This window comes from Tetrao urogallus, assembly GCF_951394365.1.
Source record: "Tetrao urogallus genome assembly, chromosome: 26".
In the NCBI taxonomy this organism is placed as follows: domain Eukaryota; kingdom Metazoa; phylum Chordata; class Aves; order Galliformes; family Phasianidae; genus Tetrao; species Tetrao urogallus.
The window spans coordinates 541,166-564,056 of record NC_136839.1 but is presented as its reverse complement, the minus strand read 5'-3'; the positions used below and the strand labels follow the sequence as shown (position 1 = coordinate 564,056).

The 22,891-nt window shown below is 65.1% G+C and overlaps 3 protein-coding genes across 3 annotated transcripts; 1 reads left to right on the top strand and 2 right to left on the bottom strand.

Moving 5' to 3' along the window:
• Nucleotides 1–544: 544 nt before the first annotated feature.
• Nucleotides 545–936, top strand: LOC306955909 (gastrin/cholecystokinin-like peptide; the record flags this gene model as incomplete). Its single annotated transcript, XM_079547285.1, has 2 exons — nt 545–737; nt 812–936. 2 exons carry the CDS (start codon nt 545–547, stop codon nt 934–936), a joined length of 318 nt encoding a protein of 105 aa, XP_079403411.1.
• A 541-nt stretch (nt 937–1,477) lies between these two features.
• HAP1 (huntingtin associated protein 1) lies at nt 1,478–10,381 on the bottom strand (the record flags this gene model as incomplete). The annotated part of the gene is made up of 16 exons (XM_079547080.1): nt 1,478–1,844; nt 2,215–2,317; nt 2,685–2,903; nt 3,001–3,299; nt 3,425–3,583; nt 3,739–3,803; nt 3,877–4,017; nt 4,096–4,170; nt 4,259–4,389; nt 4,479–4,557; nt 4,642–4,750; nt 4,856–4,956; nt 5,028–5,144; nt 5,239–5,315; nt 9,057–9,245; nt 10,081–10,381. 16 exons carry the CDS (start codon nt 10,379–10,381, stop codon nt 1,478–1,480), a joined length of 2,532 nt encoding a protein of 843 aa, XP_079403206.1.
• A 2,959-nt stretch (nt 10,382–13,340) lies between these two features.
• JUP (junction plakoglobin) lies at nt 13,341–19,574 on the bottom strand (the record flags this gene model as incomplete). Its single annotated transcript, XM_079547257.1, has 13 exons — nt 13,341–13,486; nt 13,595–13,634; nt 13,806–13,927; nt 14,019–14,169; nt 14,280–14,399; nt 14,517–14,672; nt 14,932–15,270; nt 16,050–16,153; nt 16,637–16,781; nt 17,089–17,290; nt 17,752–17,990; nt 18,252–18,505; nt 19,349–19,574. The coding sequence occupies 13 exons, from the start codon at nt 19,572–19,574 to the stop codon at nt 13,341–13,343; spliced, it is 2,244 nt and encodes a 747-aa protein (XP_079403383.1).
• Between the last annotated feature and the right edge of the window lie 3,317 nt (nt 19,575–22,891).

Below are 22,891 nucleotides of genomic sequence, written 5' to 3'. Positions count from 1 at the left end.
CCTGCCCCCACGTCCTGGTGTGGGGCACAGAGCTGTGCTGTGGGGCAGCTCGGAGCAGAGCTGGTGTGTGTGTGTGTGTGTGTGTGTGTGTGTGTGTGTGTGAAGGGATGTGTGTGCATGTACACATATGTGCACGTGTGTATGGATGTGTGTCTGTGTGTGTGCGGATGTGTGTACGCACAGATGTGTATGCATGGACGTGTGCACCTGTGGGTAGATACGTGTGCATCCGTTTGTGTGTGCGCTGCATGGCTGTGTGCGTCTGCACGGCTGCATGCATGTCTGTGCATCCATCCCTCGTATCTCTGCGCCCCGAACACCGCAGCGGTCGGAGCCGCCCCGGGGCGGAGCGCAGCGCGGGCGCCTTCAAAAGTGCGGACGGAGCGCAGGGAGCCGCGCGGAAACCCGGAGCAGCAGCGTGAGGTGAGGAGGGGCGTGCGGAGCGGCCGGGAGGGGCGGAGGGGCGCTGGGGTCGAGCACGCCGCTGCCCGTCTCTCGCTCCGGTTTGCTGCTGCAGCCCCTCTCTCCCCTTCCCTCCGCAGCCATGAAGACGAAGGTGTTCCTCGGCCTCATCCTCAGCGCAGCGGTGACCGCCTGCCTGTGCCGGCCGGCAGCGAAGGTCCCGGGAGGCTCCCACCGCCCCCCCTCCAGCCCGGCCCGGCGGGATTGGCCCGAGCCCCCGGCCCAGGAGCAGCAGCAGCGCTTCATCTCCCGCTTCCTGCCCCACGTCTTCGCAGGTACCGCAGCTCCCGGCTCTCTCCCAGTCAGCCCAGCCCCGGGCGGCTCTGACCCTCTCCCTTCACCTCCGCAGAGCTGAGCGACCGCAAAGGCTTCGTGCAGGGGAACGGGGCGGTAGAGGCCCTGCACGACCACTTCTACCCCGACTGGATGGACTTCGGCCGCCGGAGCGCCGAGGATGCGGCCGATGCTGCGTAGCCCCGCGGGGAGCCCCGGCACTCAGCCCATCTCTGGTCCCACAATAAAGCTTTGGCACTCCCAGCTCTGCTGCTGCTGTCGTTGGAGGTGCGGCTATGGGGGAGACAGCGAGCTGCCTCAGGTGGTCGCGTTTATTCCATAGAGATGGGGCACAGCTGCAGCGCTGCTACATCTATTTGTGGGGCAGAAAAGAGTTTAGAAAACACCACTTTAAAACCGCCGTTTGCTTTAGGAGTCAGTTCGGGTCCCGGCGGTGGGGGCTCAGCCCGGCACGTGCAGCCGCTGCTCCTCGCCATCCGGTTGTGCCGCCAGCAGGGGGGCCGGGGAGAAGGAGGCCGGGAGGCAGGGAAGGGGCCGCTCACTGCAGAGCTCCGCGTTCTGCCGCTGAGATAAAGCCCCAAAAGCGGCTGCCGGGCTCTGCGCTGCCCCAGGGCGGGTGATGCCGCCGCGCAGCAGTCGAGGGAGCCCAGCGCTGTTCGCCCGCGGCTGGAGATGAAGAGAGCGGAGGATTCGTTCCGTCCCGCGTGCTGTTGCCGTGTCCTCACGTGGGCGCATCGCGCTGCTCCCGGCGCTCCCCGTCCGCGTAGGACCGCTCCCCACGGGCCACCACCCGGTGCAGCCCCAGGCGCAGCAGCTTCTGCACGAGGTTCCCGCTGAAGATGCTGCTCCGCGATGCGGGTCCCCGCTGCCCCTCTTCCGCAGCGCAGGGCTGGTGGGAGAGCGGGGGGCCCCTCCTGGTGGGGGCCGGGAGCAGCACAGCATTGATGCCGCGCAGCAGCACGAGGCGGACGAGACCCAGAGGGGATGCGGGGCGGTGTGCCGGCGCCGGGCAGGACGGCCGCAAAGACTGGGGGTTGCGGTTCAGCCCCTCAAAGGGCCCACAAGAAGGCACGACCGAGTGATGCAGACTGCAGGGAGAGAGAGGAGTGGGGCTCAGCGAGGAGCAGCGGCAGGGCTGGGCCCAGTGCTGCGCGCTCACTCATCGCGCATGCAGGGCAAGTCGTGTGGTGGTGTTTGGCTTTTGTTTTTGCTAATGCTGTGAACTCCAGCTCACACCAATGCCCTCCACTCCTATTACTGCTTCGCAGTAGTGCTCAGCAGTTAAGGCGCCCATTCCTTGCTCCATCCTGAGCCCAGCAGGAAGGCAGCAGGCTCAGCTCTAGCCTCAATGCCTCACTCCTTCCACACAAAGCTCCCCCCCGAGGGTGGGGGGAGAACAGGCAGGAGGGACAAGGGGAGGCAGCGGGGAATGGTGCAGGTGGGGAGGGAGGCACATACCTGGGGATCACCGTGGTGAGCTCAGTGGTGGGGTGGAGGATGTGGCAGGTGGTGATGGTGAAGGTGGATGGGGTCTGGGGGAGGTTGTTAGCAGAGAGGAGCACTGGAGGGGACAGGAGACGGCGGGTTAATGGGACATGGAGGGAAGGGCACACAGAGAGCAGGGTGGGGGTAGAGAGGGGCATCAGTGTTAGGCTGGAAGCTGTCACAAGCAGCAGAATCCCACACCCAGGGAGCAGTGCTGGCTGTGCTTCAGCCCCATAGAGCTCAGAGGAGACACAGAGTGCCCAGAGTGCTCCTGCACCCTCCTTGGCCACATGCCTTCATGGCACCAGGGCAGCTCTGTGGGAACGGACAGGAAGAAGGGAGGGGAGAAGGAACAGCACAAGGGGGAGCACGGGGCAAAGAGCACAGGAGGGCAGAGAGGGACTGGGGGCCACGTCCCCCCCATTTCTGTGCCCACCGCTCACCCCCGGGGCGCTCCATGGCTTTGGCAGGCGTGGAAGTGGGCAGCAGCTGGAAGGAGGCAGCCTCCACCTCATCCTCCTCCAGGTCGGTGAGGCTGTACACCTCCTCCAGGTCGGTGTCCAGCGGCCTGAAGTCCTTAGTGAGCACCCCAGGACGCGGCACCAGGATCCCCCCCAGGTTGGGCTGCGCCAGCTGCTGCCAGTGGTGGAGCGTCACTGAGCCTGGAGGGAGGATACAGGCGTGCAGAGGGGCTCAGCTGGGAACACAGGACCTTTCTGGCACTCCCGGGGCTGCACGACGTCCCCTCGCGTTCCTCACCTTCCAGCGGCTTCACGATCTGCAGCTTGTCAGGCAGGAAGCTGAGCGAGCCCAGCGAGAAGCCAGAGGCAGCGGTGTGCTCAGAGCCCCCCGAGCAAGTGGTGCCGGCGGACACAACGCTGCCGTCGGGCGTCGGGATCCCGCTGGAGCCGTCCTCATCCCGCAGCCGCCACAGCTTGCGCTCCCGCTCCGCATCGAAGAAGGAGCGCTCCTCCGAGTGGCGCCGCTGCTGCGCCGACAGCCGCTGTACCGCCGCCTCCAGATCCTGGCGGCCGGGGGCTGCCCGCGGGCCCGCCGTCCTGCAGGGGCACGGGGTCAGGGGCTCAGCGCATTGCGAGGTGCATTGCACGGCGTTCAACGACCCCCAGCCCCGCCCAGCCCCTCTGCCCTGAGCCAGTCCCCCTCCCCTCCCATACACACTCACTGGGGACCCTCTGGACTGGGGTGAGGAGTGCTGCTGCCCCCGGAGGGAGCAGCCGAGGTCTGCTTGGAGCCGGGTGTGTGCTGGGGGGATGCGGAGCTCGACCGGGCTTTGGCCGCGTGGTTCACTGCCTTCACCGTCTCGAAAACACGCAGACAGCTCCTGTGGGCAGGGAGCGGGGGGGTGTGTGCACGGGGCAGCCCACGGCACAGGATCACAGAATCGCTGCCGTCAGATCATCCCTACCACGTCCCCAAGTGCCACATCTCCTTTCTTAGGCCAACCCCCCCCCCCGGGCTCAGGTCATCAGCCCCCACCTGTAGTCTGAGGAGGACTCCGTCCCCTTCCTCATCGTGCCCTTGATCTCAGCAGCCAACGATTCCTGCAGGGTTGGGATGCAGCGTCAACATAGGGGAGCTGCGCCCCCCACCCCCACCGCACCCCCCCACACACACCAGGGGCAGGAGGCTGCTGCCGGCGCCGTAGCGGCTGACGGTGCTGTTGGGCAGACTGCGGCTGCGAAGGCTCTTCACCTCCTCCTGGGCCTCCTGCAGCATCCCGCCGCACTCCACGTATTTGTCCTGCAGGTCCCGCAGCTGCAGGGAGGGGGCACCGCTCAGAGCACAGCCCCCACCGGTGGGACCTGCAGCCACGCTCCGTCCCCAACCTCTCACCTCCGTTCGGAGATGCTGCTGCACCTCCTTGGCCGCGGCCAGGTGCTGCTGGAGCTCCTCCACCTCCGTGCCGTACTGCGGAGCGGCGAGTCAGAGGGGGCTGCGTGCTGTGTGCTGCGCCCCCCCGGGGCCCCTCAGCAAAGAGCAGGGGAGGGAAGCTCACCGTTCTGCACTTCTGCTGCAGCTCCACCACCTGTGCCAGGAGTTGACTGATCTCCTCCTGCTGCCTCGCCGTGTCCTCGGCCTTGCGGGCCAGCTCTTCTGACAGACAGGCAACCTGCTGGCTGGCTGCAGCTGCGGGGGAGCACCATCACCATCCTCCCTGGGTGCTCCCCAGCACCCAGCAGGTGCCCCCCACCTTCCCCCCGGCTCAGCCCACATACAGAACTGCTCCACACAGTCAATCATCAGCTGCTGCTCCTGGTCCTCGTACCGGCTGGTCTCTGTCACAATGGTGGTGGCCTGGAGGAGAGGACAGGGGCTGTGCTTGATGATCAGAGCGTTTCCCCCCCAGCATCACCACTGGGTGCCCCACTCTGCCCTCACCTCCAGGCGAAGCTTCTGGTTCTCCTCCTCCAGGATCCGGAGCTTCTGCTGCAGAGCATCATACTGGAAGAACTGCTGCAGGGACAGTGAGGACTCATTCCGGCGCAACCTGGGGACAGCAGAGTGGGCGCTGAGCACCTGCAGTGTGGGCAGGATGAGGGCCTGCCAGCCCCCTGACCCACATCCATGGGGCAGCCCCATAGAGCCCACTCACGGTGTGATGGGGGCAGAGGTGGGCTCGCTCTCCTCCGTGTTGGTGGTGTAGAAATGGAGCAGATCATCCCTCATGGAGACCTCGTGGCGTAGCTGTGCGATCTGGGGGGACATCAGGGCTCAGCTCAGGGGCACAGCCTGCAAGCCCCCCAGCACCGGGCCGAGGGTGGTACCTCCTCCTTGGCCAGCTCCAGCTGCTCCTCCAGCAGCTCATTGCGCTCCGTCAGGCTGCGGTTCTGCTTCAGCAGGGACTGCCCAATGCGCGCCGCCAGCTCCAGGTCTCTCTCTTTCTGCAGGAGGCAGGGGGAAATGGATTGAATGTCAACCAGGACTGTCCCCTCTGGTCCCTGTCCCGCAGCCCCAGGTCCTCGTGCACCAGCTCACCTCATCCAGCAGGTTGGTGACAGCATCGATGTCGTGGTACGTCTTGGTGATCCGCACGGCACGCTCAGTGCACAGGACTGGGGGAGAAGGGCGAAAGCTGAGCCTGGCTGTGCTCTCACACAGGGCTACAGGAGGGGCTTGGAGCTTCCCTGCTGCCCCCTCCCCTTGTGCTGCAGCTTGCAGCTCACCCATGGGCAGGCGCTGCTGCCCCTGCAGTGCACGGTGATGGGCGATGGCTGCAGCAGCTGCGCTGAGCTGCCCTGCACTGCTTCCATTTGCTGGGCAGCAGCAGCACAGTGCAGGCAGGGATGCTCCTGTGGCACTGTGGGGCACACACCAACATCACCCCACATCTCATTGTGAAGGGGAAGGTATCAGCGTCCCCCCATCCTGATACAAGGCACACGGATGGGAAGGAGGGGCCGAAGGGAGGTGATATCTCCAACACAAAGCCAGGCTGGAAGCACTGGCACAAACAACGCCATGCAGCACTGCGTGAAGTCGAGCTGCAGGCAGCGTCCCCCCAGCCTGCCCCAGCCCCCTCCCCCAGATGTCACTGCAAGAAGCCAGCCCTGCCCTAGTTTCTCCATGGGGTCGCTGGCCGAGCACAGGGATCTGCTCCAGCCCATGTTCAGGAGCAAAGGGACAGAGCCCACAGCATCCCAACCCCACAGCCACAGCGGGGCCCAACAACAAGATCTGCCTTCTTGGGGTGCTGCGCCCCCTGCCCACCCAATGCTCCCACGGCTGCAGAGAGCAGCGCCTGTGAGCAGCAACGGGAACAAAAGCAGCTGCGGGAACAGACACCGAACTGGGGGGGGTCACCTCCTCCCCATTATATCTGGGGATCTGGGGCAGATGGGCGACACAAGGGGTGTCCACCCCCCAGCACCGAGCCGCCACCTGCAGAGGCAGCCAGCAGTGAGCGCGAGGCCCTGAGCTCTGCCTGCCCCAGGACTGCCCGCACCCCACAGCCGCTGCCAGAGCCGCTCACTGTGCTCACAGCCCTGTGGCTCCGTGCCTCAGTTTCCCCAGCACAGCAGCTCAGCAGTCTCACCCTGCAGCCCCCACCTCACGCACTCCCCCAGGCGGGCAGACGAAGTGGGTTAACGGGGGAGGCTCAGCCACACAAATCCCATTACGCTGCCCCAGATGGGATTGTGTAATGGCGCACATCGCCATGGCGATGCCCCCACTCACCACCCGTGTCCCTGCCCAGAGCGCAGTGGGTGCATCTATGGGGATGGGGGGGGGGGGCCAGCCTCAGCCCCGGCCCCCTCCCCTCAGCAGGGCCTGCTTCCCGCAGGGTCTCTAACCGCACTTCGTCAGGCCACTGAGCCGTTAATTGGAAATAATTGGAGCATGAGCATCTTTATGGCGTGAGCCAGCAGCGGGCCCTAGGAGCCATACGCTGCCCAACACGTACACAGCAACCACCACGGCCGGGCCAGCACGGCATGGGGACCCACACCCCATGGGAGGGCTGCCCCCAGCCCCACAACCACACAGATCCTTTCCCATTCCTCTGCCCACCACCACCGTGCGTGAACCCCTCCTGGGATCGCAGTGATCCCCAAAGGGACCAGATAGCAATGAGCGGGTGGGGGGGGGCTGCCAACCCCAAGGGAAATACACAGACCGTGAGCCGTGGGACGGCTCCCAGGGAGCCCCCGGCCCCGCACCCCCACCGCAGCCCCGGCCCCGCCGCAGCCCCGCGCCCCCCCACCTTCCTCCAGCTCTCGGGCGATGGGATCCGCGCCGCCGCCGCGCTCCGCGTTCCCGTTCAGCTCGTCGTAAGCGGCGGGGCTGCTCCAGATCTCCATGGTGCCGTGCCCACCGCGGAGCCGTGCCGAGCCGTCCGCTCCCGCCCCTATTTATGGGGTCGCTCGGCGCGCACCTGCCCGCTGCGTCCCGGGGGCGGCGCTGAGGCCTGAGCGGGGCGGGGGCGGCGGGGTCGCGGGCTGCGCGCTCCCCCCGGCTCGGCACAGCGCAGCGCAGAGCAGCGCAGCTCGGCCGGCAGCAGCAGCTCTCTGTGCGCTGTGGGGACACGGCCCCCATCATGCACCCACGGCCCCATCGTGCACCCCGCAACCCCCATCAGGCAGATGATGAGAACCACGCTCGCCATGGGGATGCGCTCCTCACAGGGGATGGTTCTGGTTCCCACCTCTCAGCCTCGCATGGACACGGGGTGGTCTGTGCACTGCATCCCCCAGTGGGAGCTGCCAAGAGGGGACGCTGAGGGGTTACCGGTCCCTGAGCAGCAGCCATATAGGGCTGACCTCCGACTGGCAGTGCACAGACAGCGGCTTCTGCCCTATTTGGAGTGACCGGGAGGGCTCTCAGGTCCCTGAACTGAACCTGGGCTGTATGCAGGGCTGGGGGCCCAGTGACACCCAGTTCACAGCACAGTACAGCTTTGCCAGAGCTGCATCCCACTGCCTCTCACCTGCCAGCCCCACACCGCCCCAGGCTGCGCCGTCTCCCTGTCACCCCCACAGCACACAGCGGTTGCCATCCTCAAACTGCCTCACTCAGCAAACCCCCTGCTTTGAGCCAGCCGTGGCTGCACTGCTCCTGTCCCCCACACGCCCCATCCAGGTGCACCCCCTGCTCCTTCACCAACAGATTTGAGCAGAGGCAGCACTGAGGCAGGGAGAGCTGAATGAATCACACTCTGCTTATATGATGGAGCAGCTGTATGGCACACTGTGCAGGCGCTACTGGCAGGGGGCTTTGGGTGGGGGACGGCAGGGCTGCTCTCCATCAGGATGCCAGGAGTGCTGATATGCACAGTGCCTCCACCACCACCTGCCCCAGGCCTGTCCTTGTTAGGACTGGACTAATCAATGAATCGATGAGGCCGTGGCTGGAGCTGCCCTTCAGCAGCACACGATGCCTTTATTTGCCCGCTGGACTCCCACCCATGGGACCCTCCCTGCAGCATCCAGGATCCTGACCCCTCTCCAGTTCTGCCTCCTGGCAGGCACAGCACCCTCCTGGCTCTGCCTTCTCGCTGCTCCCTGGATGCTGCAGTTTGTGGGCAGGCACCCATCCACGGGCACCTCAAGGACGCAGTGTGCAGGAGCTGCTCCCTCCTAATCCCTGCCGGAGCTTTGCTCCTTCATGCAGGTCTCTGCATCTCTGCACAAGTAGATTACAGGGGGCTATTTCTGATGGCAGCTTAACGGTCTGGGTGAGGGGATGAGGGAGTGGGGGCACAGCACACACAGATGGGGCACTGAGAAACGTGACATGGAGTGGGAGTGGTGACACACTGCTGAGCCACACTGGGCACACAGGGCTGGGGGCTGAGGCTGCAGGGCAGGGGGCTGATGGCTGAGGGGGGGCAAGAACACTACGGGGCCACAAGCACAAGCATGCCACAGCCGATGGTGCCCCCAGCCCCTCATGCATGGGTGGAGGCAGCGAGGGTGGCAGCGGGATGCAGCCCTGTTGCCCCAGACCTCCATCAGCTCCCCGCTCTGCTCCTGCCCCCAGCACACCTGCACCAAGGTCCAAGCGGAGCACAGACCCCTCCTGTCCCCCCCCAGGTCCCAACCCCATGGAGCGCAGTGTATGGAAGGGGGGGCTGCACAGGGGTTCCCGGGAGATGCTGGGGCCCTCTGCACACGTCTGGCTCAGCTCAGCAGAATTAGCCCGGGATGTTCTGGCCCAGGAAATCCACTCCGCCAATCCCGTTAGTGGTGATTAGCTCCTGCACTGCCCTGTGACCCCACCCTGAATCCTACACCCCACGGCCCCCACTCAAACCCTGCTGCCCCTGGTCAGCCCCATGGCAAGGGCCGGGCACTCACGAAAATACCACAGGGTCTCCTCGATCTGCTGCGGAGTCAGGGGGGCTGTGGGCTGCGGGGCGGGGGGGGCACGCAGCCAGTCCTCATGATTGTAGCCAAAGACGGTGTCGGCACGCAGCGTGTAGCGGGGCAGCTGCTCGCCCAGCAGGGTGACGATCTCCACCTCGGGGACATCGCCGGTGCACAGCTCTGGGGATACGGGGACAGCGCGTCAGTGGGGGGCTGTGGGCACACGGGGTCGGAATGGGAGCACAGAAAAACTGGCGCTGGAGGGCGCATTGGAGGAGAGCTTCCTGCCCCCCTCTGCCCCCGTGGGGTCCGGGATTGGTGCCCCGGGCAGCCAGATCTCCCCAAAGCCTCCCGTGCCCCGGGAGGGCGTTCCAGCGCAGGGCGGCTCACGGGGACCCACATCTCATCCTTCTCCTCCTCCCCTCCGCCTCCTGGGGAGAATCCCTGCTGCCACCTCCCGGCGGCACTGAGGCACCGCGACACGGGGCGGGGGATGCCGGGACGCGCGGAACGGTCGAAGCCGGGAGTTTCCCGGACCCCTCCCTGACCCCCCGGCCCGACCCACCGGTGACGGTCGCGGCGTCGCGGCGGTTGCCCGCGGCGTGGGGCGGGGTCGGGCCGGGAGGCGGTTCCTGCGGGGCGGCGGGGTCCAGTTTGGCGTCACGGGGGGGGCCCGTCTGCCATGGGCTGTGCCTCCCCCCCCCCCGGATCCCCGGAGCAGCGCTGGGAGCCGCAAGGTCCTTCCTCTGGCCGAGCCTGGAGAGAAGGAGCCGTCAGGGCGATGCCGGGGACCAGGGCCGCATCCCGTCCTCCAGCCGTGCGGGGATCCTGAGTGTCCTCAGTGCCCCCCCCGGCAAACCCCTCCCTGGGGCAGCATCGCACTGCCGCTCTGGGGATTGGAGGAACTCGGGCAGCAGCGCCGGTGCTCGGGGCGCGCGGGGACGGAGCTCCAGGACGGGCCCGGCGTGGGTCTCGCTGCCCTGGGCGATGCGGGGCGGATCTCGGGGCAGCGTACCTGCTACGCGCTGCTCCACGCCGCCGGGCCGACGGCCGCTATGTGACGCGGGGTCTCGGCACCAAAGCACATCCCTGGTGACATGCGGGTGGTGAGGACGCTCCACAGGGGCCGGGCGGGATCCCGCTCCCCATCCAGGCGCCCGGCAGCGGACAGACCCAGCCGAGGTGCCGCAGCTCTCGCGGGAGCCCTCGGGAGCCGCACCTCGCCGGGCAAAGTTCAGCTGCCATCCTCCACCCCACTGCCAGTGGGATGCGGGGTACGGGGCCGGGAGTACCCGAGGAAGTGCCAGCGCGGCCATAAACGCATCACGAGCCCGGCCATAAAACCAGCACCATCACGAGTCCGGCCATAAAACCAGAACTGCTGTGACGGCGCGGGCTGCAGCTGCGGCACCGGCACCGCTCCGCCCCGAGCCGCCCCAGTCACTGGGGGACGCGGCACGACAGATGCGTGTGCGCCGTCCCAGCAGATCGCTGCCGGAGGAGTCGGGGCTGCAGGGGTCGAGCACGGCACGGCGGAGCCGGGCATCGAAGCGGCGGGACGAGGGCAGCGCGGCCCGCTTGCACGTGCAGCTCTGCGCTCGCCCTGCCCCGCCGCTGTCACGCATCTCCTCCTCACCTCCTCCGTGCTCAGCTCACCCAGAGTCCTCCCCCACCCTGCGGAGCTGAGCGGGGTGCGGGTGGCTGGGCTCGCTCCGGGCTGTTTTTGTGCCCCCAACTGCTGCGGCAAAACTCGAGGCTGTGAGGGAGCAAGGAGGCAGTGCTGGGGAGAGGCGGCCAGAGGAGGTGGGTGCGGGATTTGGGCTGGAGGGGCAGAAGGACGGGGGAGCTCCCCGGGCACCGCGTCAGAGGGTGACGCAGCGCCTGGCGTGGCTGCAGAGCGGTGGGGAGGAGGACAAGGCCGATGGCTCAGTCCCTCAGAAATGCCCTCTGCAGTCTCCTGGCAGCAGCAGTCCTCCCCGCCTCGCTCCCACACTTCCTGCTTCACCCGTCGGGAGCCACGGAACGCAGCCGGAGCTCATTCTTTCTCTCCTCCTCCCATCTCTGCGGCCGGGCAGGGCAGTCCCTGCAGGGTGGGATGGCACCGCCGGGCCCCTCCTGCTGCCACCAGCGGGGGCCACGACAGCCCCCGAGGGTACAGTCCCACGGGGGACGGGAGAAGCTCTACGGGCGGAGCTGAGCGCTCGTCCGGAGCTCGGGGGGTCCCGCTGGGACGGGGAGCGGCGGAGCTGCCACCAGAGGGCAACAGGCGGGACGGGACGGGGCGCTGCGGGGACTGAGGGCACTGCGGGCGCTGGGGGGGCCGAGTTCGGTACCTCTGCCCCAGCAGCACCCCCGCTCCCGGGATCCCGGCCGAACCCCAGCGCGAGCACCCGGCGAGCAGCACTCGTAGAGCGGCACAGAGGGACTCTCCGGGCCCAGGGCATCGACCCATTGCCCGTCACTGCAGCAGCTCTGTCGGACGGGGCTCCGCAGCCCTCCGGATGTGCGCTCCTCGCCGCCCGGCTCCCACGGCTCCCGGAAGACAGCTGTTGTTTTGCTCGGCTCCGATCCTGGCACGGGACAGAGCAGGAAGCGGGGCCGCATCCCTGCTGCACGAGGCTCGGCCGGGCCGCGGGGCTGAGCCGAGGCAGGCCTGGAGCCAACCCCGCTTCCCCGCTCCTTTCTGCCTTCTGCCCCAGCTCGGGCCTGCAGGCCTAAAGCTCAGGGCACGGACACGGCCCCGGGCCGCCCCGGGCGCTGGGGGACGCAGCACGACAGCTGCGCGAACCTGCGCGTCCCGTCCCTCAGCCCCCTCGAGCGGGGCATCGCATCTCCCAGCAGCGCCCACCCCGCAGCGCCCGGCTGAGCTCCCCGTGCCGAGCCGGGGGGACGCGGGGACGCGCAGCAGATGGCACCGTGAAGGTCGCGGGTGACTTTGGCAAGTTTCCACCTCTCAGCACGCTGCCAGCCTGGCGCCCGGAGCCGCTTCCACACCGCTCGCAGGGAGCGGCTGTCGGTGAGGCCTCCTGCCTCCGTCTGCGCCGCTCGGCTGCGGGAGGTTGGGTGGGAATCGATCACCGCTTTCAACCTCGCCGCACGCAGCTCCGTCGCGGCTCCGCTCGGCCGCGGTGCGCCTTCATCCCCCGGAGCTCATTAAAATGAGCTTCGCACCGCAGCAGAGCTGAGACGCCGGTGATGCTGCTTAATGAACAAACATCTTAATTACCAGGAGCTGCTGCTTCCTGGCAGAGCAGACACGGTGGGCATGCAAATGACCCAGCGCCGTACCTGATGATGCCCATCCCACCTCAATGGGACCCAAAATCCCCCCGGGGCCGACAAAGAAGAGGCTCACGACAACCCGGGGCTGGGGGGGTTATTTTATTCTTTACTTTGGTCTATACAAAAACAACTTATAGAAATAATAAAATCTCCCCTTCCGGACCCACACTGCAGTAACAGTCCGTCCACTGCCAGGCGGAGTGTTAGACCATCAGATCCAGAGCCTCTTCAGAAAAGTCATCAGATAAGGAAAGGGGACGGAAACACACCACTCACCAAAAGAAGGGGAAAGGGTTAAAATGTGCAACAGGGGTCGGTACAAGGACACGGTTCGTAATGCTGGAGTCACTCCTCCATGGGCGCTGCGGGGACAAGTCAGCTCCCAGCAGCAGATCAGAGACCCACGGCAGCCCCAGGGCTCCGGGTGCAGCTCCGTTTGTTCTCAGCAAACCCCGGGCTGCCCTTCTGACAGCAGAGTTTGCAGAAAACAAAGGGTTTCTCCCATCAGATCCCTTCCCTAGAACGTTAACGCACAGAACAAATCGTGGGGACGTTAGAAAGCACAAACTTAAAGACGGCAAAAGCCGTTGGCACCATATTAAAAATAAAAAGGAAATATATATATTCATAGAAAAGACTATTCTGCCAATGAAAGGTTGGTAAAGATGCGGAATTTGTGTGTTTTAAAGCTTCAGAAACAGTATTTGGATGCTGGATGCGGCAGTAGGCGCTCAAAGCAGTCCCAGGAGGAAGGACCTGCACAGACCCACAGCGAAGAGAAAATAAAACGGAAAGATGAAACCTCTCGTGGGAATGGGGACGTTTGTCTTCAGGCACTTCTGTCTCCCGAGTCCTTCTCACGATCGCTCAGCTCTGAGGCCGCCCTCGGCACGGAGGAAACGCCTGCAATGAGGAGCGGGTGTCACTGTGGGCTTCGGGAATGGGACGCAGCCCCCCAACCCCCGGCCCCCCCACCTGTTGTTGTGCGGGCGGTCAGGCGAGCATGTGGTCGGCGAAGGGCGCGCGGACGCCGTCGCTGTAGGCGTCCATGGGGTAATCTCCATCCATGTCCATGTGCATGTCGATGGGGTCCAGGGGGATGTCACCCGAGTACATGGGGCGGTAGCCGGGGTCCAGCTCTGCTGGGGGACAGGGGACACTCAGCGCCCGTGGGTGACAGCCGCCCTCCTGGCTGCCATGGTGCTGAGAGGGACCGAGGGCCACACGGCCCGCAGGGCTGCACTCACCGTCCGAGTAGGGCTCATTGATGGGGATCATGCTCTGAGCCTGGGGAAGAAGGTGGCACGCTTTGAGATGTGGGGAACGAGCACGTGGCACCCAGCATCCCCATCCCATGAGCCGGAGCCACCACCTCCCCTCCGCCCACCCACCGCTGCCATGCAGGCACAGCTGTGGGGGCACAGTGTGGCTGCCCCCCCTCCATCCCCACATGCTCACCGCCTCCCAGGCCGCGGGGTCGTGCTTGAAGAGCGAGTTGGTGAGCTCCACAGACACACGCTTCCTGTAGTCGGGGTTCTTGTCCTCGGAGATGCGGAAGAGCACGGCGGCCGCGTAGGTGGCTGTGTGGGGACAGGAGCTGAGCTGCTGTGGCAGGGCTCAGGGATCCACCTCGGCCAGCAGAGCCCAGCACGGGGCCAGGGCTGCGCTCACCTGTTCCCTCATTCCTGGAATGCAGCAGCTCCATGAGCGGAGCTGAGGCCCCTTCGGCATCAATGGCATCGGCAGCCTCCTTGTCCTGGGCCAGCTCACACAGCACGCCGGCTGCCACGCGCTGGATGTTCTCCACCGGTGAGTAGAGGAGCTGCCAGGAGAGAGAGGGCGGCGTGGGGCTGTGAACCCAGTGCTACATGGACACGTGTGCTCCCAGTAGCTGGGAGGCAGCACGGCACAGCCCCGTGTCCCAGCCCCTACCTGCACGAAGAGGGGAATGGTGTTGAGCCGGAAGATCTCCATGCGGTTCATGAGGTCCCGGGCCAGGATGTGCAGCGCTCCCGTGCAGCCCTCCACAATCTCCTCCATCTTGACGCCATCCTGCGAGGGGATGTGCGCTCAGATGGATCCCCATGCCGTGGTCAGATGGGTCACCGTGCACTGAGCATGGGGACAGACCCCGCCAGCTCGGGGACACCTGGCTGTGCCGGCACTCACCGTGTAGGGCTGCTGCGTGCCGGCTGCCACGTGACGCTGCGCATCCTGGTGAGCCTTCACCAGCAGCTGAACCAGGCGTGGGATGACGGCCGCCTCCTGCAGCGGCCCATGGTTGGCCGGGCACAGGGCCAGGTTGCGGATCAGCCCGATGGTGGCCTGCAGCGAGGGCACGGAGATTCATCAGACAGGGACCAGAGGCACAGGGCACCCCGCAGCCCCCCCGCAGCACAGGCTGCCTGCGGCTTCCTGCATCCTCCCACACCGGATCCTACACCCCCACGGCGGGGGGCGAGGATGGGTTTCGCCGCAGCAGCACGAGCAATTTCCTCCCATTAGCAGCCATTAACTCGACGGAAATGCAGCAGCGGATGCGCGCGGCTCCAGCTGCGGCCCCCCCGCAGCCCCCCCCCCTCACCTTGACCAGCGGCCACTGGTTGGGCTGATTGAGCAGCTTGACGATGGCGGGGATGCCGTAGTTGAGCCGCACGGAGTTCTGCGCCATCTCTGCCTCGGGGTGCCGGCTGGTGAGGTGCCGCAGCGCGCACACAGCCGGCTCGGTGATGTCCTCCTTGTCGCCCGCCCGCAGGATGGTGTGGATCAGCGCCTCCACCCCGTTGGACTGTGTCACCAGGGTCTTGTTCTTGCTGTTGTTGCAGGTCAGGTTGGAAAGCGTGCCGGTGGCGCAGGTCAGCACATTGACATCATCAGAGCTCAACTGGTTCACCAGGATCTTGAGGACTCCATCCAGGCCCTCCTGCAGTAGCACAGACAGGGGTCAGAGCAGCTCCTCCCCCCAGCCTGACCCTGCATGGCTCCCGGCTGGGCTCCACCCAAACCCTTTCTGGGGGCTGCAGCTCTCAATGTGTGCAGAGGGGCTGCTCCCCCAGACCCCACCCCGTCTCCCCCTTTGAGCTCCAGGCTCTCATCTCCATAGCCACCAAGGCTCGTGCACCCCTGGCTGCACCCCAGTACTCCTCATTATCACTTTGGCAGCACAACTGGCAGTGCTCAATGTGCACAGCTTTGCTCAGCTTAACATCCCCACCAGGCTTTTCCTGCTGGAAACACAGGAACAATATAACCCCAGCTGCTGGGACTGATGCAATGAGCGAGATTTACCAGAAGAACCCCACAGTGACTACAGTTCTGGCCCCAGCTGTGCAGGCAGCACCAGGAAGGGGTTAAAGTGCTGCAGCAAGAGCCAGGGGACCCGGCTGCACGCTTCCACCGCCAGCACAAATAGTTTCCACACTGCATCAGGCGCTAATCTGCAACCCGAGCACATGGGGAACACATCAGGAGGTGACGAAGGGCTGGAAGAGCTCAGAGCTGAGCCTTGGGCACCCCTCGGGCTTTGCATCCCCATGGGGCTGGGAGCTGGCGGGCAGCTGCACGATCAGGGTGTCTGGGGATGCTGCCACAGCAGGTCAGATGCAGAGCAACTTAAAGGCAGCACTTCGGGATCAGCCTGGCACGGGCATGGAGCTCCCCAAAAAGCTGAGCTGAACACAACACGGCAGCCCCCAGACCCACCTGTTTGGTGGCCACGTCAGACAGGTTCCGCAGGGTCCAGAGACAGTTCTGCACCAGCCGGGGGCTGGAGCTGGTCAGGTGCTTGCCCAGAGCCTGCATGCCACCTGCCAGGGACACGAGACACTGTGCTATAAATACCGACACACAGCTCCCGGCAGAGAGGAAACGGAGCCGCAGCACCGCGCACAGTGAGCACAGGCTGGGTGCCACCCGGCTGCCGCCTCCAACGCACCACATCGCCGCGGCTCAGCAGAGGCTGACTGCTAAATGTGGAGCAGAGCAGCTCCTGCCCGCCAGCCAGGCTGGCTCCTGCCCACACACAGCCCCAGAAAGTGCCTCAGCAGCCGCAGACCAGGACACGGGTGGTGGGACCCGGCGGCTCAAGGACTGGTGTGCCCCACAGGGCAGCTGTCCATGGGAGGGCTGCAGCAGCACCGGCCTTTTCTTAGGGCCCCGGGGGCCACACTCAGCACCTGGCACATAGAGGGGTGTGGAGCAAGCAGCCAGGAGCAGTCGGTGCTGCGGGAGGGCGAGCGGCGTCACCCCAAAAGCCCACCGACCTCAGGAGGCGGCCCCAGAGCCCTTACCGGCCTCGACGATGGCGGGTTTGTTGCTGGGGCACACTGACAGCACCTTGAGCACCCGGCTGGTGGTCCACAGCAGCTTCTCGTAGTTGTAGCTGCGCATGATCTGCACCAGGGCTTGGGGGCCTCCGTTGGCCAAAATGATCAGCTGCAAGGCAGGCGGGCAGGGTCAGGACCACGTACTGCAGACCCTCGGGATGTGCAGCATCACCCACCCAGGGAGCAGATCTTGCGGCCCCACAGGGCTGCAGGGGCTCATGCATGGGAGGAGAGCAGCAGCCCAAGCACAAAGACAGAACCATGGCTCTGAGCAGGAGAGGCAGAACCAGCCATGCCGAACTGGGCCAAACTGGGACTGTTTGTGCAGGTGGGGACACAGCACTGCGAGGGGTCAGGCGCCATGCTGAGGTGGTGGCAGCCATCCCCTCCCCAGGCCCCCCAAGCCACGGGCTCACCTTGCTCTCCTGGTTCCCGTAGGCGAGCAGCTGCAGGCAGTCGGTGGTGATGGCCAGAAACTTGGGGTTGTTCTTGTTCAGCAGCGGCACCATCTTCTGCAGCCCGTCAGCCAGGCGCACCGCCATCTTGGCACCCTCCTGGTAGAGCAGCAGGTTGTGCAGCGTGGTGATGGCGTAGAAGAGGACTGACTCGACCGGCGAGCTGCGGGTGGCACGGAGCCACATCAGCACAGTGTGGGCACCCCCGGCTCTGCCCCTCAGCATGGCCCCAAGCTCCTGGGGGTGCTCGTCGCTGCTCCTCCCCATGGGCACCGGAGGGGAGGAGCATCTCCCTGGGGTCCATTGGGACACACTGCCGGCTCACAGTCACCCTGCTGGCCACCAGGACCCCCAGGTCCTTTCTGCAGAGCTCCTCTCCAGCAGCTCAGCCCCCAGCCTGCATTGATACTTGTGGTTATTCCTCCCCAAGTATAGGACTCTACATTTGCCCAAAGCCCCACCCTGCCTGGCCTCGGGCACCCCGAGGGGTAGAGCACCCACTGCTGCTCCGGGAAGCATCCCAGGACCTAACTGCTCTCACGGTAAGGGATTTCTTCCTTTTACCTAATCTCAACTCATCCTTTTTCAGTTTAAGCCCATCCCCTCCTGTCCAGCCCCCTGTACCTGAGCATCCTGACAAGGGCCGGGATGCCGCCAGACTTGAAGATGGAGAGCAGTCCCTCGCGGTGGTGGGAGAGGTTGTGCAGGATGCTGGTGGTGCAGCGCGCCGTGTCCAGGTCGCTGGTGCTCTGCATGGTGCGCACCACAGCCGCCACGATCTGAGATGATTGCATCAGGGCACGGCGGGACGCTTCCTTCTTGGAGAGCTGGTTCACAATCATGGCTGCTTTGCTGACCACCACCTGCAGTGGAGAAGGGAGTCAGGGGTGGTTGGGGGTCCTGGGGCACAGCAGGATTCCTCTCCAATGTGTTGCCCTGCACCGAGGCTGCTGGTTTTAACAACTCGTTCACCCTGCTCCAGGAGCTGCACTGCAGCATGAGGACAGACCCACAGCACAGAGGTGGGAAGGAGGTGGTGGGAAGGAGGTGGGGGGAAGGAGGTGGGGGGAAGGATGCCCCAGGAGCCCTGAAACTCAAAGCCCAAGCAAAGCATGCTTGCTTACCGGGTCCTCGTCGTTGAGCAGTTTGGTGAGCTCCGGGATGGCGCGGGTGGCCAGCTCAGCATCATCCTGGTAGTTGATCAGGTGCACGATGGCCGACTTCAGCATCTGCGAGGGCTCTGCCAGGCGCTGCACGTTGGTCTGCTGCCCTTCCACCTGCGTGGTGATGAGCAGTGAGCGGTCCTCCACCGTCTCGGGGTACATGGCAGCACGGACACGCTGAGCCCGGGTCATGGCCAGCTGAGCCTCCATGTCGGCTGTGGGGAGTTGGAGAGACAGTGTGAGGCCAGGCTCTCCTGCAGGAATGCTCCCAGCGCTGCTTCCCGATTGCAGTGAGCCCAGCATGATGCCACCCGCCCCGTCAGCAGTCCTGGCACGTCCTGCGAGGAGCCATCGCTTCCAGTGTAAACAGATACGGCAGTACAGAGATAAGGCAACACTTAATTAGGCAGTATGATTAAGCAATTGTCACACAAGGCCTGTTAATTAAAAAATTAAGGGTATTTTCAACTTGAAACCAGCTGGCACTGGGGATTAGGAAAAGGACACAGAACCCTCCAAGGCCGAGGCTGCAGGAATGGGCACAGCAGGAGCAAACCCATCACAGACCCACGTTCCCCCCAGCGCAGGACAGGCACCGAGCAGAGCTCTGCTCCCAGAGAACTGCAGCTCTGTCCTCGAGGACCCACCGCTGGGGGGGAACCAGCACAGCTCTGCCCTCTTTTTGGGGACAGGGTGAGGGGAAGCGTCTCCTCCGGCACCGCAGGCTGTGCCCACGTGGCTGCACCCCGGCTGTCAGGTTTGTGGCACACACCGGCAGCTCACAGCCGCGCCAAGGCAGCTTCCCAAGCAGGAACACCGGAGCAGACGCCGACCCGTGGGCTGGGACCTGCTGCTCTCCCCAGAGCCAGCCAAGTGGCTGCAACATGTGCTCAGCTCAGCACGGCGCGGGGCTGGCTGCGCGCCCTCGGTACAGGGAAGGAGGGCAGCAGGAGGGGATTTCAGGCAGCAGCAGCTCACAGGAAGGCTGTGTGGAGCAGCACCCAGCAGGAACACAGCAACAGCCCCGGGAAGGCAGCAGCAGAGCCCCTCGCCCCTACCTTGCGCTTGGCCCTGGCCCTGGCCCCCGCCCTGGCAGTAGCTGGTGGTGGTGGTCTTCTTGATGGTGTACTGCTTCCCGTACACCTCGTCGTCGTCCCCCATGCACTTGCTGCTGACGGAGGGCACCTGGGTGTTGACACCTGAGTGGATGCCCGAGTCGTAGGTGTAGGTCTGCTGCCACTCCGTCACCTTGATGGGCTGCTCCATCATGTTCATCACCTCCATGGCTGCACTGCGGGACAGAGGGGAGCGTCAGAGCCCGGCCCCGCAGATCGCTATCTGCTCTCCTCCCCCAAGCGAGATGAAAGGCAGCCCCGCCATGACGAACCCACAGCCATGACGAACCCACAGCTCAGCACTTTGCTGCTCCTGTTCAGACACGAACCGCGGCTGCAGCGGAGCTCAGCCAGCGCCTGCCACGCAAAACCGCGTCCCAGCAGCAAATGGGCCGCAGTGCTTACAGGCTGCTTCCTGCGACGGGAGCTGAGCTCAAGGCTGAGCCCTTGAGAATAAAGTAAACCTTTTGAGCGGATGCTCCTAAAGCCCCTAAAAATGATCAGGCAGACCCGGCACAACACAAGGGTGCCCACAGCATACTCAAGGCTGGCTCCTGGCAGCACGGGGCTGAGGGACACCAGCGCGACCCCCACCGATCCCCCCCTCCCATGAGCAGCTCAGGGAGCAGCAGGAAACCCGGCACGCAGTCCTGAGGGGTGAGGGCAGCCCCAGCAGCACGGGGTGCAGTTATCGCAGCGTGGCGTGGTGCTGGCACAGCCCCAGCACAGAGGCTCGCAGCGCCGGGGGGCAGCGCTGGGAACGCTCCGGGCACGGGAACCCCGCACCCAACCCCGACACGGGAGGCTCCGGGGGCAGAGGGCGAGCCGGGCCCCACGGGAGATCCCACGTAGACAGGAGCAGCGCCCGCCCGCAGCCGCCCGCATGGCGATGCTGTGAGTCACCGCGGGGCTGACGCTGCTCCTCGGCAGCCTGCAGCAGCTGTCGGCCGGCAGGGAGTTGCCGAGGGAGGTGCCGAGAGACGAGCCCTGGGACGAGCCCTGCTCCCAGTCCTGCTGCCCGCACTGGGGGTCGAGGTATTTCGACTTCCCCAAACGCACTGCGGGGACAGAGTAGCCCCAAACCCCCACCAATGCAGCCTGGGCTTACTTTAGAGCACGATTTGGTGGAGCGAAGGGTGTCACAGCTCCACAAGCACAGGGGGCAGGAGGCTGAGTCACCGACCCCACGCAGCCCCCGGCCCGTCGCCACGCACGAGGCCGCACGGAGGAGATGAGTCAGAGTTTCAGACTCGAGGAGCAGCGCTGCCCAGCAGAGGCGTAACAACCACCACCTGAGCACGCAGCACCCGGACGGCCACGGGCCCCCGCTGCAGCCCAGAGCTCGGGGGGTCCCGCAGGTCGGCTCTGCCCGGAGCGAGGGGCGGCAGGAGGAGCCCCCGGCCCCGCACCGCCCGGCTGAGTCAGGGCGTCGGGTGGTGCCGGGACGCGAATTGCGCACGGGGGGGTTGGGGATGCCGGGCGGCGCGCACGGGCTTGGCGCGGCTCGCCCCAGCGCTGCGGGCTGTTCCCAGCAGAACGAGCGGCACAGCCCCACACTCACGGGGAAAACATCCCGGCCAGGTACGGAAAACTCCTTCCTGCTGAGCGGCTGTGGGGCGCAGAACCGGAGCGCTCCGCATGCCGCCACCCCCCCAGCAGCCTTCCTGGAAGCAGGGCAGGGTGCTGCTCGTCAATTCGATGCTTTCCGAGCTGCAAAGGAGCACTCCGCGCACTCAGAGCCGCCCCGACTTTAATGGGTTGTGCATAATGCATGTTTTTAAAGCAGTGAGAGGCAGCCCCGCTAATGGAGGCTGTTGGGGGGGGGGTTATTCCCACGGCAGGGGCTGCGTGCTCTGATCAGTGCAGCAGAGATATGGGGGTGATGCTGCACTGTGGGGCCCAGCACCCAGCCAGGACCCTGCAGCCAAGCCCCCAGTGCACACAGGAGCTGTCCCCATGTGGTCACTGTGGCCATGAACTTGGAGCCCCCAGACACTGCTGGGAGCCTGATAAAAACAACACCAACAAAGCCACTCACCAACGGGTCCTGGGGGGCTCATCCCTCTCCCCCTGCAGCAGAGATAAGAGCAGGGCCTGGTGCCATTCGGAGCAGCTGGCACTGGAGGGCTGCATGGTGCCCACACGGCCCCATAGCAGCACACAGAGCCTGGGCAGCAGCCACAGGAACCCACCAGGTCCCCACAGCCCCACTTGGAAAGCTGCTCTGGATGGACAAAGCCAAAAGTGTTAACGCTTCAGAACCCAGGTCCCACACATGGCACAGAGCTGCTAAGAGGGACCAGTTCTCATCTGCACACAGCCAGTCAACCTGCAACGCTGCTCTGCAATTACTGGCATATGATAGACACTTCATTTCCCAAGCATTCCTGAGTCTGGCTCAGACACCGACTTCTTACACAGCAGTTCATCAGACACACGATGCAGTCCCCCCCTTCCCTGCACTCCTCCCTGTCTACACCGTGACACCCAAGGTGAGCTGAGCTGCTGAGATGCAGGATGAGCTCAGGAGATCTGATAGGGACAGCTGCAATCAGGAGAATGGGCCCTCGCCAATGAGCACAGGCTGAACTGACAGCCCCACTGAGCGCAGGGAGGCACGGCTGGCCCAGCACCACCCCAGCGACGGACACTGCAGGTTTGCTCAAAGCCAACCGGGTGAAGCCGATGGCACACAAAGCAACGTTTTCCTGAGCCCTGCAGCACACATCCCACTCCTCTCTCAGAGGGGCAGGCACCAGACAAGTTTTTCCTGTCCCTATTCCTCAGCAGGGACCAGAGGCACCTGCTGACACTACAGGCAGGGAATGGCAGCTTGGCCCTCCTCGACCTTCGTTGTTATCTGATCACTGCAGCCAGTGTTGGTGCCTCTGGTGCTGAACAGCTTGCAGTGGAGCACAAGCAGGACCCTCTGCCCCTCCTTCCCCCCCCAGCTCAAGAGTCGGGAATAGGGCACAGAAGGACTCAGCAGCTCACACAGGAAAGGAACACCTGGGGCATACAGTAGCTCTGGAAGAGCACAGCACACAGAGGCAGGCGAGGACTGGGGCTGGGAAAAGGTTAAACCCTCTCCTCCTGCTTCCTGGAGCCAGGCATCCTGGTGAAGAAACAGGGGAAGCTGCTGCACAGCCCGGCCAGAAGGCTCCTCCAGGGCTGTTTGATCAGCAGCCAGATAGCATCGTCCCCTCCCAGCAACCCCCCCAGACCGTCTGCAGGGGAAATCTCCAGTAAACACCTCCCCCCCCCCCACAGCTCCTTCCTGCAGCTTCCGTGACAGCAGGCAGGACAGACACAGCAGCACCCACAGCCGGTGCTGATCTACAGCCGAGCTGCCCAGCACAGCAGCGGGGATGCGATAAGCAGAGCCTCACACAGAGGTAAGGGCCGCCTGGGCTCCCCTCGCCCTGCAGGGCTGCATTGCTCAGCGGCCCCTGCAGCATCGCCTCCCATGGCAGATGGCTCCAGCAC